The following is a 15,593-nucleotide window of genomic DNA, read 5'->3' on the forward strand; positions in this document are numbered from 1 at the left end:
ATTCCCAAACAGAGCCCTGTAGAAACTGGTCTAAAGTAGTGCTCTATTCCCAAACAGAGCCCTGTAGAAACTGATCTAAAGTAGTCCACTATTCCCAAACAGAGCCCTATAGAAACTGGTCTAAAGTAGTCCACTATTCCCAAACAGAGCCCTGTAGAAACTGGTCTAAAGTAGTCCACTATTCCCAAACAGAGCCCTGTAGAAACTGGTCTAAAGTAGTCCACTATTCCCAAACAGAGCCCTGTAGAAACTGGTCTAAAGTAGTCCACTATTCCCAAACAGAGCCCTGTAGAAACTGGTCTAAAGTAGTCCACTATTCCCAAACAGAGCCCTGTAGAAACTGGTCTAAAGTAGTCCACTATTCCCAAACAGAGCCCTATAGAAACTGGTCTAAAGTAGTCCACTATTCCCAAACAGAGCCCTATAGAAACTGGTCTAACGTAGTGCACTATATAGGGAATAGGTGCCTGGTCTAAAGAAGTGCACTAGATAGGGAATAGGGCCCTGGTCTAAAGTAGTGCACTATATAGGGAATATGGCTCTGGTCTAAAGTAGTGCACTAGATAGGGAATAGGGCCCTGGTCTAAAGTAGTGCACTATATAGGGAATACGGCTCTGGTCTAAAGTAGTGCACTAAATAGGGAATAGGGCTCTGGTCTAAAGTAGTGCACTAGATAGGGAATAGGGCCCTGGTCTAAAGTAGTGCACTATATTGGGAATAGGGTCCTGGTCTAAAGTAGTGCACTATATAGGGAATAGGGCCCTGGTCTAAAGTAGTGCACTAGATAGGGAATAGGGCCCTGGTCTCTCTCTCATTAATCTTTAGATCCACTCTGTGGGCTACTCACAGGGCAGGATGTTGTTGTAACGGTTCTCTCTCATTAATCTTTAGATCCACTCTGTAGGCTACTCACAGGGCAGGATGTTGTTGTAACGGTTCTCTCTCATTAATCTTTAGATCCACTCTGTGGGCTACTCACAGGGCAGGATGTTGTTGTAACGGTTCTCTCTCATTAATCTTTAGATCCACTCTGTAGGCTACTCACAGGGCAGGATGTTGTTGTAACGGTTCTTGCCCCTGTTCTCTGGTAGACGGGCTGCATCCAGAGGCTGGTTACGACCCACATCCTTCAGATCCTGAGGGGGAATAGAAATAATGAACGATTTAGTGAAACAGCTCCATGGGCTAGGGGCCTTGGAAATAAAGCACGGGAGTTTATAAAGAATTGGTTTATAAACTAATACTTCAAAGTTTAAAAACAACATGTTTTTTTGTAGATAATCAGATAATCATTTTTGAAGTTTATAATTTTTTTTACCTCAAACTCTTCTGACAGAAGATAGTTGGAGTCTGCCTGTAGCTTAGTGAGGTGGGATTCAAAATGGGCTGCTTTGACGGGGCTGAGGGGAGACAGACAGACACATCTTAGACGGGGCTGAGGGGAGACAGACAGACACATCTTAGACGGGGCTGAGGGGAGACAGACAGACACATCTTAGACGGGGCTGAGGGGAGACAGACAGACACATCTTAGACGGGGCTGAGGGGAGACAGACAGACACATCTTAGACGGGGCTGAGGGGAGACAGACAGACACATCTTAGACGGAGCTGAGGGGAGACAGACAGACACATCTTAGACGGGGCTGAGGGGAGACAGACAGACACATCTTAGACGGAGCTGAGGGGAGACAGACAGACACATCTTAGACGGGGCTGAGGGGAGACAGACAGACACATCTTAGACGGAGCTGAGGGGAGACAGACAGACACATCTTAGACGGAGCTGAGGGGAGACAGACAGACACATCTTAGACGGGGCTGAGGGGAGACAGACAGACACATCTTAAAGAAATGATCTACGAGAATGTAAATGATTCATGAAAACCGTTTATGGAAACAGGATTTATTGTGATTTATTTAGGCCAGATAATAGGACTTGTAATATTACTTGGTCATCCTATTTCATTCAGGATTTCTAGAGACAGAAGATAACATGGAGGGTGTAATAGACGCACCTTGAGATGCGTCGGTTGCTGAAATAAAGAGAAGTAGAGTGTAAGATTAGAACGCTGTGTTCCTATTAAACACATTTCCTTTCATCTTGTTACACACTCCATTTTGTTTCGGCAACTAAGAGATTCAGAACGCCCTCTCTCCTCACACACTAATCTTGTTACTTCCTCACAGACCTACGCCACTCTGCTGAAATGACCTTTAAATTACATTTCCTCGTTTAATTGAATTGAACCTTTATTGAACCAGGTTGTCCCATTGAGGGCTGAAGACCTCCTTCACAAGAGAGACCTGAACATGCAATTACATTGTTTACGACAACCCTGAAGGTTCATTCATTTCCCAGACTGTCTGTTGGTGGTGGACCTATGTTTAGATACTGAGTGTTTGGTGCACAGACAGCGTGTTGAGGTAGACAGGAGTTCACTGTGTTGTCCATCCCCTCTCAGCAGTGACTGACAACCCAGGGATCAATTATGATAGTCCCTCCCCTGTGTCAAGGCCTGCTGACTGATGAGTGACAGCCCAGGGATCAATGATGGTTGTCCCTCCCCTGTGTCAAGGCCTGCTGGCTGGTGAGTGAAAACCCAGGGATCAATGATGGTTGTTCACCAACAGAACAGAGTGGTTTAAACCCCTTCCTGTTATCGATCTGCAACAACCTAGTGGATGATTGCATCCATTATTTCAGCACAAACCCACACGCATGCACACATGAGCGCATGTACACACACACACACATCTATTTTTAGAGACAGGGAGAATGACATCTCTCTCTGTCCCTTCACTCATACTGATTAAGGTTCCCTGCGAGTCAGTGTGACGATGGACAGAAAAAACATTGGATGGCATCAGAGGAGAAGTGACGAGAGGAGAGAGAGAAGGATGGAGAGAGGGAAGGATGGAGAGAGAGAAGGGTGGAGAGAGGGAAGGATGGAGAGATGGAGAGATGGAAGGATGAGAGAGGGAAGGATGGAGAGATGGAAGGATGGAGAGATGGAAGGATGGAGAGAGGGAAGGATGGAGAGAGGGAAGGATGGAGAGATGGAAGGATGGAGAGATGGAGAGATGGAAAGAGGGAAGGATGGAGAGATGGAAAGAGGGAAGGATGGAGAGATGGAAGGATGGAGGGATGGAGAGAGGGAAGGATGGAGAGAGGGAAGGATGGAGAGATGGAAGGATGGAGAGATGGAAGGATGGAGAGATGGAAGGATGGAGAGATGGAAGGATGGAGAGAGGGAAGGATGGAGAGAGGGAAGGATGGAGAGATGGAAGGATGGAGGGATGGAGAGATGGAAGGATGGAGAGAGGGAAGGATGGAGAGATGGAAGGATGGAGGGATGGAGAGATGGAAGGATGGAGAGAGGGAAGGATGGAGAGAGGGAAGGATGGAGAGATGGAAAGAGAGAAGGATGGAGAGATGGAAGGATGGAGGGATGGAGAGATGGAAGGATGGAGAGAGGGAAGGATGGAGAGAGGGAAGGATGGAGAGATGGCAGGATGGAGAGAGGGAAGGATGGAGAGAGGGAAGGATGGAGAGATGGAAGGATAGAGGGATGGAAGGATGGAGAGATGGAAGGATGGAGAGATGGAAGGATGGAGAGATGGCAGGATGGAGAGAGGGAAGGATGGAGAGAGGGAAGGATGGAGAGATGGAAGGATGGAGGGATGGAGAGATGGAAGGATGGAGAGATGGAAGGATGGAAGGATGGAGAGAGGGAAGGATGGAGAGAGGGAAGGATGGAGAGATGGAAAGAGAGAAGGATGGAGAGATGGAAGGATGGAGGGATGGAGAGATGGAAGGATGGAGAGAGGGAAGGATGGAGAGAGGGAAGGATGGAGAGATGGCAGGATGGAGAGAGGGAAGGATGGAGAGAGGGAAGGATGGAGAGATGGAAGGATAGAGGGATGGAAGGATGGAGAGATGGAAGGATGGAGAGATGGAAGGATGGAGAGATGGCAGGATGGAGAGAGGGAAGGATGGAGAGAGGGAAGGATGGAGAGATGGAAGGATGGAGGGATGGAGAGATGGAAGGATGGAGAGAGGGAAGGATGGAGAGATGGAAGGATGGAGAGAGGGAAGGATGGAGAGATGGAAGGATGGAGGGATGGAGAGATGGAAGGATGGAGAGAGGGAAGGATGGAGAGATGGAAGGATGGAGGGATGGAGAGAGGGAAGGATGGAGAGAGGGAAGGATGGAGAGAGGGAAGGATGGAGATGGCCTCATTCTGTCATTACATGTCAAATCAATGAACTGCTAGTCCTTCTCTCTGCTCTGATCCCCATGTCAATCACTGGTTTTAAGTCATGTTTATTTCAGCAGTGCTCTTTGTGATCTCTTTTCTCTGACAGTCACTCGTTGGAAGGACTAGGAGGGAGGAAGTGACTTCAGTATTTGCTTGTCACTCCTTCAGTCTCAAGTAATGTCTTCCCTATAATCTTCACTACAATGCAATCACACATGAAGACAAGTTGGTCTCTAGGTGCTTCTAAACTCAAGGAGCGTACAGTTGTAATGAACAACTCTTTATGATTCAGACATTGAAATCAGACGTTGAAATCAGACGTTGAAATCGGACATTAAAATCAGACGTTGAAATTAGATATTAAAATCATCTTTATAAACATGTCCTCAGCAGGCATATAAAGAGACACTGAATCTGCAGCCTGATCTCCTCTGGCAGACCATTCCAAATTCTAGGGTCCCTAATTGCAAATTGTTTTCAACCTGGACTTTGGAATGGTCAACAGTGCCATGCCAGATGATCTCAGGTTGTGTCCTGGCTCATAGGGAGATGAATGGTCAACAGTGCCCTGCTAGAGGATCTCATGCTGTGTCCTGGCTCATAGGGAGATGAATGGTCAACAGTGCCCTGCCAGAGGATCTCAGGCTGTGTCCTGGCTCATAGGGAGATGAATGGTCAACAGTGCCCTGCTAGAGGATCTCAGGCTGTGTCCTGGCTCATAGGGAGATGAATGGTCAACAGTGCCCTGCCAGAGGATCTCAGGCTGCGTCCTGGCTCATAGGGAGATGAATGGTCAACAGTGCCCTGCTAGAGGATCTCATGCTGTGTCCTGGCTCATAGGGAGACCAATGGTCAACAGTGCCCTGCCAGAGGATCTCATGCTGTGTCCTGGCTCATAGGGAGATGAATGGTCAACAGTGCCATGCCAGATGATCTCAGGTTGTGTCCTGGCTCATAGGGAGATGGATGATCAGAGATATAGGCTGGGGATAAACCAAACCTAGCCTTTAAAACGTGATTAATACAAGGTTGCTATCTATTCTAAAAGTGACTGGTAGCTAGTTCAGAGAAACTAGATGAGGTGTGATATGGCTCCATTTCCTGGTGCCTGTTAAAAGCCGACCTGCAGCGGTTTGAACTAACTGGGGTGATTTCGGACTGGCACATGTACACAGAGAGTTACAGTAATCTGGGCATGAGGCAATACAAGCATGTAGAAGTTTCTCCAAATCAGTGGCTGAGATAAAAGACTTGACGTTAGCTAGCTTGGTCACTGGATAAGGGTAGCTACACTAGCTTGGTCACTGGTGAAGGGTAGCTATGCTAGCTTGGTCATTGGTGAAGGGAAGCTACGCTAGCTTAGTCACTGGTGAAGGGTAGCTATGCTAGCTTGGTCACTGGTGAAGGGTAGCTACGCTAGCTTAGTCACTGGTGAAGGGTAGTTATGCTAGCTTGGTCACTGGTGAAGGGTAGCTATGCTAGCTTGGTCACTGGTGAAGGGTAGCTATGCTAGCTTGGTCCCTGGATAAGGGTAGCTACGCTAGCTTGGTCATTGGTGAAGGGTAGCTATGCTAGCTTGGTCACTGGTGAAGGGTAGCTATGCTAGCTTGGTCACTGGTGAAGGGTAGCTATGCTAGCTTGGTCAATGGTGAAGGGTAGCTATGCTAGCTTGGTCACTGGTGAAGGGTAGCTATGCTAGCTTGGTCAATGGTGAAGGGTAGCTATGCTAGCTTGGTCAATGGTGAAGGGTAGCTATGCTAGCTTGGTCACTGGTGAAGGGTAGCTATGCTAGCTTGGTCAATGGTGAAGGGTAGCTATGCTAGCTTGGTCACCGGTGAAGGGTAGCTATGCTAGTTTGGTTACTGGGTCTGATTGGTAAATAGACCTGCGTGTTTTCCACCTACCAGAGAACCTGAACGTTACGATTGCGGATGACGTCACCAAGGGGAAGCGTATAAGGAGAAAAAGGATTCTGTGTGTCTCACCTTCTGACTCCAACGGATTCTGGATTCCATGTGTAACGGATGTGAAATAGCTAGCTTAGTTAGCGGTGGTGCGCGCTAAATAGCGTTTCAATCGGTGACTTCACTTGCTCTGAGACCTTGAAGTAGTGGTTCCCCTTGCTGTCTGCAAGGGCCGTGGCTTTTGTGGAGCGATGGGTAACGATGCTTCGTGGGTGACTGTTGTTGATGTGTGCAGAGGGTCCCTGGTTCGCGCCCGGCTATGGGCGAGGGCACGGTCTAAAGTTATACTGTTACATGTGTCTCACCTTCTGACTCCAACGTACATCCCTGATGTGGGCCCCTGCTTCCACATGCTCATCCGTACCACTGGGCTCTCCTGTACTGCCCTGTGTACACACAACCATGCAATCAATTCAACTATAAATCTATATCTTTTTTTAACCCAATTTGTAAAATTGTATTAGATTTGCCCGAATGGGTAGCACAATGCACAGCGCACAACACACACGAACACGCACAGGCACGTCTGTCCAGCAGCAAATGACTCATTCTTCAGTCATTTATACATAATTCCTAATTACACAGTCGTTAGCGTGACACATGATAGGTTCTGGACTCTACAATAAGGTTAGACATCATTGGTAGACTGAGTTTGAGGATGCCGATCATTAGAGATCCAGCTTACTTCCTGTATAAATAACAAACAGAAACATTATTTACTGTCTAATAGTTCAAGACACGTGAAAATATACATCTACATGTGAGTTCCAGCGTTATTTTTGTTTCGTGTCCCCAAAGGAGTGTCAGACTGTGTTAACCCACTGAGCTAAAGCCTAGGCATTATCCCAGAGAGGTAACGCAGGTCTTCAGGTCTCAGGCAAGGTGAAACATCCCAGTCCCGGACTAGACACTCACACTTTACGGACTCTCTGCCTGTAGACGAGGAGGGAGACGACGGCGATCAACATTCCGATCAGGAACATTCCGGCGCTGATGCCCTCGATGACTCCGCTGAGGGGCTCTGGGAGAGAAAACAATAACACACAAACAGCCATGAATAAAACCCCTTACTGTGACTATAGTAATAAACCCCTTACTGTGACTATAGTAATAAACCCCTTACTGTGACTATAGTAGTTAAACCCCTTACTGTGACTATAGTAGTTAAACCCCTTACTGTGACTATAGTAGTAAACCCCTTACTGTGACTATAGTAGTTAAACCCCTTACTGTGACTATAGTAATAAACCCCTTACTGTGACTATAGTAGTTAAACCCCTTACTGTGACTATAGTAGTAAACTCCTTACTGTGACTATAGTAGTAAACTCCTTACTGTGACTATAGTAGTAAACCCCTTACTGTGACTATAGTAGTTAAACCCCTTACTGTGACTATAGTAGTAAACCCCTTACTGTGACTATAGTAGTTAAACTCCTTACTGTGACTATAGTAGTTAAACCCCTTACTGTGACTATAGTAGTAATGAACCCCTTACTGTGACTATAGTAGTTAAACCCCTTACTGTGACTATAGTAGTAAACCCCTTACTGTGACTATAGTAGTAAACCCCTTACTGTGACTATAGTAGTAAACCCCTTACTGTGACTATAGTAGTTAAACCCCTTACTGTGACTATAGTAGTTAAACCCCTTACTGTGACTATAGTAGTAAAACCCCTTACTGTGACTATAGTAGTAAACCCCTTACTGTGACTATAGTAGTAAACTCCTTACTGTGACTATAGTAGTAAACCCCTTACTGTGACTATAGTAGTTAAACCCCTTACTGTGACTATAGTAGTTAAACCCCTTACTGTGACTATAGTAGTTAAACCCCTTACTGTGACTATAGTAGTTAAACCCCTTACTGTGACTATAGTAGTTAAACTCCTTACTGTGACTATAGTAGTAATGAACCCCTTACTGTGACTATAGTAGTAATGAACCCCTTACTGTGACAGTGACTATAGTAGTAAACCCCTTACTGTGACTATAGTAGTTAAACTCCTTACTGTGACTATAGTAGTTAAACCCCTTACTGTGACTATAGTAGTTAAACTCCTTACTGTGACTATAGTAGTAAACCCCTTACTGTGACTATAGTAGTTAAACTCCTTACTGTGACTATAGTAGTTAAACCCCTTACTGTGACTATAGTAGTTAAACCCCTTACTGTGACTATAGTAATAAACCCCTTACTGTGACAGTGACTATAGTAATAAACCCCTTACTGTGACTATAGTAGTTAAACCCCTTACTGTGACTATAGTAGTTAAACCCCTTACTGTGACTATAGTAGTTAAACCCCTTACTGTGACTATAGTAGTAAACCCCTTACTGTGACTATAGTAGTTAAACCCCTTACTGTGACTATAGTAGTAAACCCCTTACTGTGACTATAGTAGTAAACCCCTTACTGTGACTATAGTAGTTAAACCCCTTACTGTGACAGTGACTATAGTAGTTAAACCCCTTACTGTGACTATAGTAGTTAAACCCCTTACTGTGACTATAGTAATAAACCCCTTACTGTGACTATAGTAATAAACCCCTTACTGTGACTATAGTAATAAACCCCTTACTGTGACTATAGTAGTTAAACCCCTTACTGTGACTATAGTAATAAACCCCTTACTGTGACTATAGTAATAAACCCCTTACTGTGACTATAGTAATAAACCCCTTACTGTGACTATAGTAGTTAAACCCCTTACTGTGACTATAGTAATAAACCCCTTACTGTGACTATAGTAATAAACCCCTTACTGTGACTATAGTAATAAACTCCTTACTGTGACTATAGTAGTTAAACCCCTTACTGTGACTATAGTAATAAACCCCTTACTGTGACTATAGTAATAAACCCCTTACTGTGACTATAGTAATAAACCCCTTACTGTGACTATAGTAATAAACCCCTTACTGTGACTATAGTAGTTAAACCCCTTACTGTGACTATAGTAATAAACCCCTTACTGTGACTATAGTAATAAACCCCTTACTGTGACTATAGTAGTAAACTCCTTACTGTGACAGTGACTATAGTAATAAACCCCTTACTGTGACAGTGACTATAGTAATAAACCCCTTACTGTGACTATAGTAATAAACCCCTTACTGTGACTATAGTAGTTAAACCCCTTACTGTGACAGTGACTATAGTAGTTAAACTCCTTACTGTGACTATAGTAGTTAAACTCCTTACTGTGACAGTGACTATAGTAGTTAAACTCCTTACTGTGACTATAGTAATAAACCCCTTACTGTGACTGTGACTATAGTAGTTAAACTCCTTACTGTGACTATAGTAGTTAAACTCCTTACTGTGACAGTGACTATAGTAGTTAAACTCCTTACTGTGACTATAGTAATAAACCCCTTACTGTGACTGTGACTATAGTAGTTAAACTCCTTACTGTGACTATAGTAGTAAACCCCTTACTGTGACTATAGTAGTTAAACCCCTTACTGTGACTATAGTAGTTAAACCCCTTACTGTGACTATAGTAGTTAAACTCCTTACTGTGACTATAGTAATAAACCCCTTACTGTGACTATAGTAGTTAAACCCCTTACTGTGACTATAGTAGTAAACTCCTTACTGTGACTATAGTAGTAAACTCCTTACTGTGACTATAGTAGTAAACCCCTTACTGTGACTATAGTAGTAAACTCCTTACTGTGACTATAGTAGTTAAACTCCTTACTGTGACTATAGTAATAAACCCCTTACTGTGACTATAGTAGTTAAACCCCTTACTGTGACTATAGTAGTTAAACTCCTTACTGTGACTATAGTAATAAACCCCTTACTGTGACTATAGTAGTAAACCCCTTACTGTGACTATAGTAGTAAACCCCTTACTGTGACTATAGTAATAAACTCCTTACTGTGACTATAGTAGTTAAACCCCTTACTGTGACAGTGACTATAGTAATAAAATCATCTTACTGTGACTATAGTAGTAAACCCCTTACTGTGACTATAGTAGTTAAACCCCTTACTGTGACAGTGACTATAGTAATAAACTCCTTACTGTGACTATAGTAGTAAACCCCTTACTGTGACTATAGTAGTTAAACCCCTTACTGTGACAGTGACTATAGTAATAAACTCCTTACTGTGACAGTGACTATAGTAATAAAATCATCTTACTGTGACTATAGTAGTTAAACCCCTTACTGTGACAGTGACTATAGTAATACACTCCTTACTGTGACTATAGTAGTAAACCCCTTACTGTGACTATAGTAGTTAAACCCCTTACTGTGACAGTGACTATAGTAATAAACTCCTTACTGTGACAGTGACTATAGTAATAAAATCATCTTACTGTGACTATAGTAGTAAACCCCTTACTGTGACTATAGTAGTTAAACCCCTTACTGTGACTATAGTAGTTAAACCCCTTACTGTGACTATAGTAGTTAAACCCCTTACAGTGACTATAGTAGTAAACCCCTTACTGTGACTATAGTAGTTAAACCCCTTACTGTGACTATAGTAGTTAAACCCCTTACTGTGACTATAGTAGTAAACTCCTTACTGTGACTATAGTAGTTAAACCCCTTACTGTGACTATAGTAGTAAACTCCTTACTGTGACTATAGTAGTTAAACCCCTTACTGTGACTATAGTAGTAAACCCCTTACTGTGACTATAGTAGTAATGAACCCCTTACTGTGACTATAGTAGTTAAACCCCTTACAGTGACTATAGTAGTAAACCCCTTACTGTGACTATAGTAGTTAAACCCCTTACTGTGACTATAGTAGTAAACTCCTTACTGTGACTATAGTAGTAAACCCCTTACTGTGACTATAGTAGTTAAACCCCTTACTGTGACTATAGTAGTAAACCCCTTACTGTGACTATAGTAGTTAAACCCCTTACTGTGACTATAGTAGTAAACCCCTTACTGTGACTATAGTAGTTAAACCCCTTACTGTGACTATAGTAGTAAACCCCTTACTGTGACTATAGTAGTAAACCCCTTACTGTGACTATAGTAGTTAAACCCCTTACTGTGACTATAGTAGTTAAACCCCTTACTGTGACTATAGTAATAAACCCCTTACTGTGACTATAGTAATAAACCCCTTACTGTGACTATAGTAATGAACTCCTTACTGTGACTATAGTAGTTAAACTCCTTACTGTGACTATAGTAGTAAACCCCTTACTGTGACTATAGTAATAAACGCCTTACTGTGACAGTGACTATAGTAGTAAACCCCTTACTGTGACAGTGACTATAGTAATAAACCCCTTACTGTGACAGTGACTATAGTAGTTAAACCCCTTACTGTGACTATAGTAGTTAAACCCCTTACTGTGACTATAGTAGTAAACCCCTTACTGTGACTATAGTAATAAACCCCTTACTGTGACAGTGACTATAGTAGTAAACCCCTTACTGTGACAGTGACTATAGTAATAAACCCCTTACTGTGACTATAGTAATAAACTCCTTACTGTGACAGTGACTATAGTAATAAACTCCTTACTGTGACAGTGACTATAGTAATAAACCCCTTACTGTGACTATAGTAATAAACCCCTTACTGTGACAGTGACTATAGTAGTTAAACCCCTTACTGTGACTATAGTAGTAAACCCCTTACTGTGACTATAGTAATAAACCCCTTACTGTGACAGTGACTATAGTAGTAAACCCCTTACTGTGACAGTGACTATAGTAATAAACCCCTTACTGTGACTATAGTAATAAACTCCTTACTGTGACAGTGACTATAGTAATAAACTCCTTACTGTGACAGTGACTATAGTAGTTAAACCCCTTACTGTGACAGTGACTATAGTAATAAACCCCTTACTGTGACTATAGTAGTTAAACTCCTTACTGTGACAGTGACTATAGTAATAAACCCCTTACTGTGACAGTGACTATAGTAATAAACCCCTTACTGTGACTATAGTAGTTAAACTCCTTACTGTGACAGTGACTATAGTAGTTAAACCCCTTACTGTGACAGTGACTATAGTAATAAACCCCTTACTGTGACTATAGTAGTTAAACCCCTTACTGTGACTATAGTAGTAAACCCCTTACTGTGACTATAGTAGTAAACTCCTTACTGTGACTATAGTAGTAAACCCCTTACTGTGACTATAGTAGTTAAACTCCTTACTGTGACTATAGTAATAAACTCCTTACTGTGACTATAGTAGTAAACCCCTTACTGTGACTATAGTAATAAACCCCTTACTGTGACAGTGACTATAGTAGTAAACCCCTTACTGTGACAGTGACTATAGTAATAAACCCCTTACTGTGACTATAGTAATAAACTCCTTACTGTGACAGTGACTATAGTAATAAACTCCTTACTGTGACAGTGACTATAGTAGTTAAACCCCTTACTGTGACAGTGACTATAGTAATAAACCCCTTACTGTGACTATAGTAGTTAAACTCCTTACTGTGACAGTGACTATAGTAATAAACCCCTTACTGTGACAGTGACTATAGTAATAAACCCCTTACTGTGACTATAGTAGTTAAACTCCTTACTGTGACAGTGACTATAGTAGTTAAACCCCTTACTGTGACAGTGACTATAGTAATAAACCCCTTACTGTGACTATAGTAGTTAAACCCCTTACTGTGACTATAGTAGTAAACCCCTTACTGTGACTATAGTAGTAAACTCCTTACTGTGACTATAGTAGTAAACCCCTTACTGTGACTATAGTAGTTAAACTCCTTACTGTGACTATAGTAATAAACTCCTTACTGTGACAGTGACTATAGTAGTTAAACCCCTTACTGTGACAGTGACTATAGTAATAAACTCCTTACTGTGACAGTGACTATAGTAATAAACCCCTTACTGTGACAGTGACTATAGTAATAAACTCCTTACTGTGACAGTGACTATAGTAATAAACTCCTTACTGTGACAGTGACTATAGTAGTTAAACCCCTTACTGTGACAGTGACTATAGTAATAAACCCCTTACTGTGACTATAGTAGTTAAACTCCTTACTGTGACAGTGACTATAGTAGTTAAACCCCTTACTGTGACAGTGACTATAGTAATAAACCCCTTACTGTGACTATAGTAGTTAAACTCCTTACTGTGACTATAGTAGTTAAACCCCTTACTGTGACTATAGTAGTAAACCCCTTACTGTGACTATAGTAGTTAAACCCCTTACTGTGACTATAGTAGTTAAACCCCTTACTGTGACTATAGTAGTAAACCCCTTACTGTGACTATAGTAGTAAACTCCTTACTGTGACTATAGTAGTAAACCCCTTACTGTGACTATAGTAGTTAAACTCCTTACTGTGACTATAGTAGTTAAACTCCTTACTGTGACTATAGTAGTAATGAACCCCTTACTGTGACTATAGTAGTAATGAACCCCTTACTGTGACTATAGTAGTTAAACTCCTTACTGTGACTATAGTAGTTAAACCCCTTACTGTGACTATAGTAGTTAAACTCCTTACTGTGACTATAGTAGTAATGAACCCCTTACTGTGACTATAGTAGTAATGAACCCCTTACTGTGACTATAGTAGTTAAACTCCTTACTGTGACTATAGTAGTTAAACCCCTTACTGTGACTATAGTAGTTAAACTCCTTACTGTGACTATAGTAGTAATGAACCCCTTACTGTGACTATAGTAGTAATGAACCCCTTACTGTGACTATAGTAGTTAAACTCCTTACTGTGACTATAGTAGTTAAACTCCTTACTGTGACTATAGTAGTTAAACCCCTTACTGTGACTATAGTAGTTAAACCCCTTACTGTGACTATAGTAGTTAACCCCTTACTGTGACAGTGACTATAGTAGTAAACCCCTTACTGTGACTATAGTAGTTAAACCCCTTACTGTGACTATAGTAGTTAAACCCCTTACTGTGACTATAGTAGTAAACCCCTTACTGTGACTATAGTAGTAAACCCCTTACTGTGACAGTGACTATAGTAATAAACCCCTTACTGTGACTATAGTAATAAACTCCTTACTGTGACAGTGACTATAGTAATAAACCCCTTACTGTGACTATAGTAATAAACTCCTTACTGTGACAGTGACTATAGTAATAAACTCCTTACTGTGACAGTGACTATAGTAGTTAAACCCCTTACTGTGACTATAGTAGTTAAACTCCTTACTGTGACTATAGTAGTTAAACCCCTTACTGTGACTATAGTAGTAAACCCCTTACTGTGACTATAGTAGTAAACCCCTTACTGTGACTATAGTAGTAAACCCCTTACTGTGACTATAGTAGTTAAACTCCTTACTGTGACTATAGTAATAAACCCCTTACTGTGACTATAGTAGTTAAACTCCTTACTGTGACTATAGTAGTTAAACTCCTTACTGTGACTATAGTAGTTAAACCCCTTACTGTGACTATAGTAGTAAACCCCTTACTGTGACTATAGTAGTTAAACTCCTTACTGTGACTATAGTAATAAACTCCTTACTGTGACTATAGTAGTTAAACTCCTTACTGTGACTATAGTAGTTAAACTCCTTACTGTGACTATAGTAGTTAAACCCCTTACTGTGACTATAGTAGTAAACCCCTTACTGTGACTATAGTAATAAACTCCTTACTGTGACAGTGACTATAGTAATAAACCCCTTACTGTGACTATAGTAGTTAAACCCCTTACTGTGACTATAGTAATAAACTCCTTACTGTGACAGTGACTATAGTAATAAACCCCTTACTGTGACTATAGTAATAAACTCCTTACTGTGACAGTGACTATAGTAATAAACTCCTTACTGTGACAGTGACTATAGTAATAAACCCCTTACTGTGACTATAGTAATAAACTCCTTACTGTGACAGTGACTATAGTAATAAACCCCTTACTGTGACAGTGACTATAGTAATAAACTCCTTACTGTGACAGTGACTATAGTAATAAACCCCTTACTGTGACAGTGACTATAGTAATAAACTCCTTACTGTGACAGTGACTATAGTAATAAACCCCTTACTGTGACAGTGACTATAGTAATAAACCCCTTACTGTGACAGTGACTATAGTAATAAACTCCTTACTGTGACAGTGACTATAGTAATAAACCCCTTACTGTGACAGTGACTATAGTAATAACCCCCTTACTGTGACAGTGACTATAGTAATAAACCCCTTACTGTGACAGTGACTATAGTAATAAACCCCTTACTGTGACAGTGACTATAGTAATAAACCCCTTACTGTGACTATAGTAGTAAACCCCTTACTGTGACAGTGACTATAGTAGTAAACCCCTTACTGTGACAGTGACTATAGTAATAAACCCCTTACTGTGACAGTGACTATAGTAATGAACCCCTTACTGTGACTATAGTAATA

The 15,593-nt window shown here is 41.6% G+C and overlaps 1 protein-coding gene across 1 annotated transcript in view; it reads right to left on the bottom strand.

Annotated features, from left to right (window-relative positions):
• ptprbl (protein tyrosine phosphatase receptor type B, like) overlaps nucleotides 1-15,593 on the bottom strand; it is a 121,331-nt gene that overhangs the window by 28,527 nt on the left and 77,211 nt on the right. The window contains exons 21-25 of the mRNA XM_036956587.1: nucleotides 7,143-7,248; nucleotides 6,533-6,613; nucleotides 2,019-2,036; nucleotides 1,320-1,401; nucleotides 1,047-1,137 (exon numbers count right to left, since the gene is read on the bottom strand). Of these exons, the coding sequence (XP_036812482.1) occupies nucleotides 1,047-1,137; nucleotides 1,320-1,401; nucleotides 2,019-2,036; nucleotides 6,533-6,613; nucleotides 7,143-7,248 (378 nt within the window). The remainder of the gene's footprint in view (nucleotides 1-1,046; nucleotides 1,138-1,319; nucleotides 1,402-2,018; nucleotides 2,037-6,532; nucleotides 6,614-7,142; nucleotides 7,249-15,593) is intronic.

The sequence above is a fragment of the Oncorhynchus mykiss genome, chromosome 21 (genome assembly GCF_013265735.2).
Source record: "Oncorhynchus mykiss isolate Arlee chromosome 21, USDA_OmykA_1.1, whole genome shotgun sequence".
Lineage (NCBI taxonomy): Eukaryota > Metazoa > Chordata > Actinopteri > Salmoniformes > Salmonidae > Oncorhynchus > Oncorhynchus mykiss.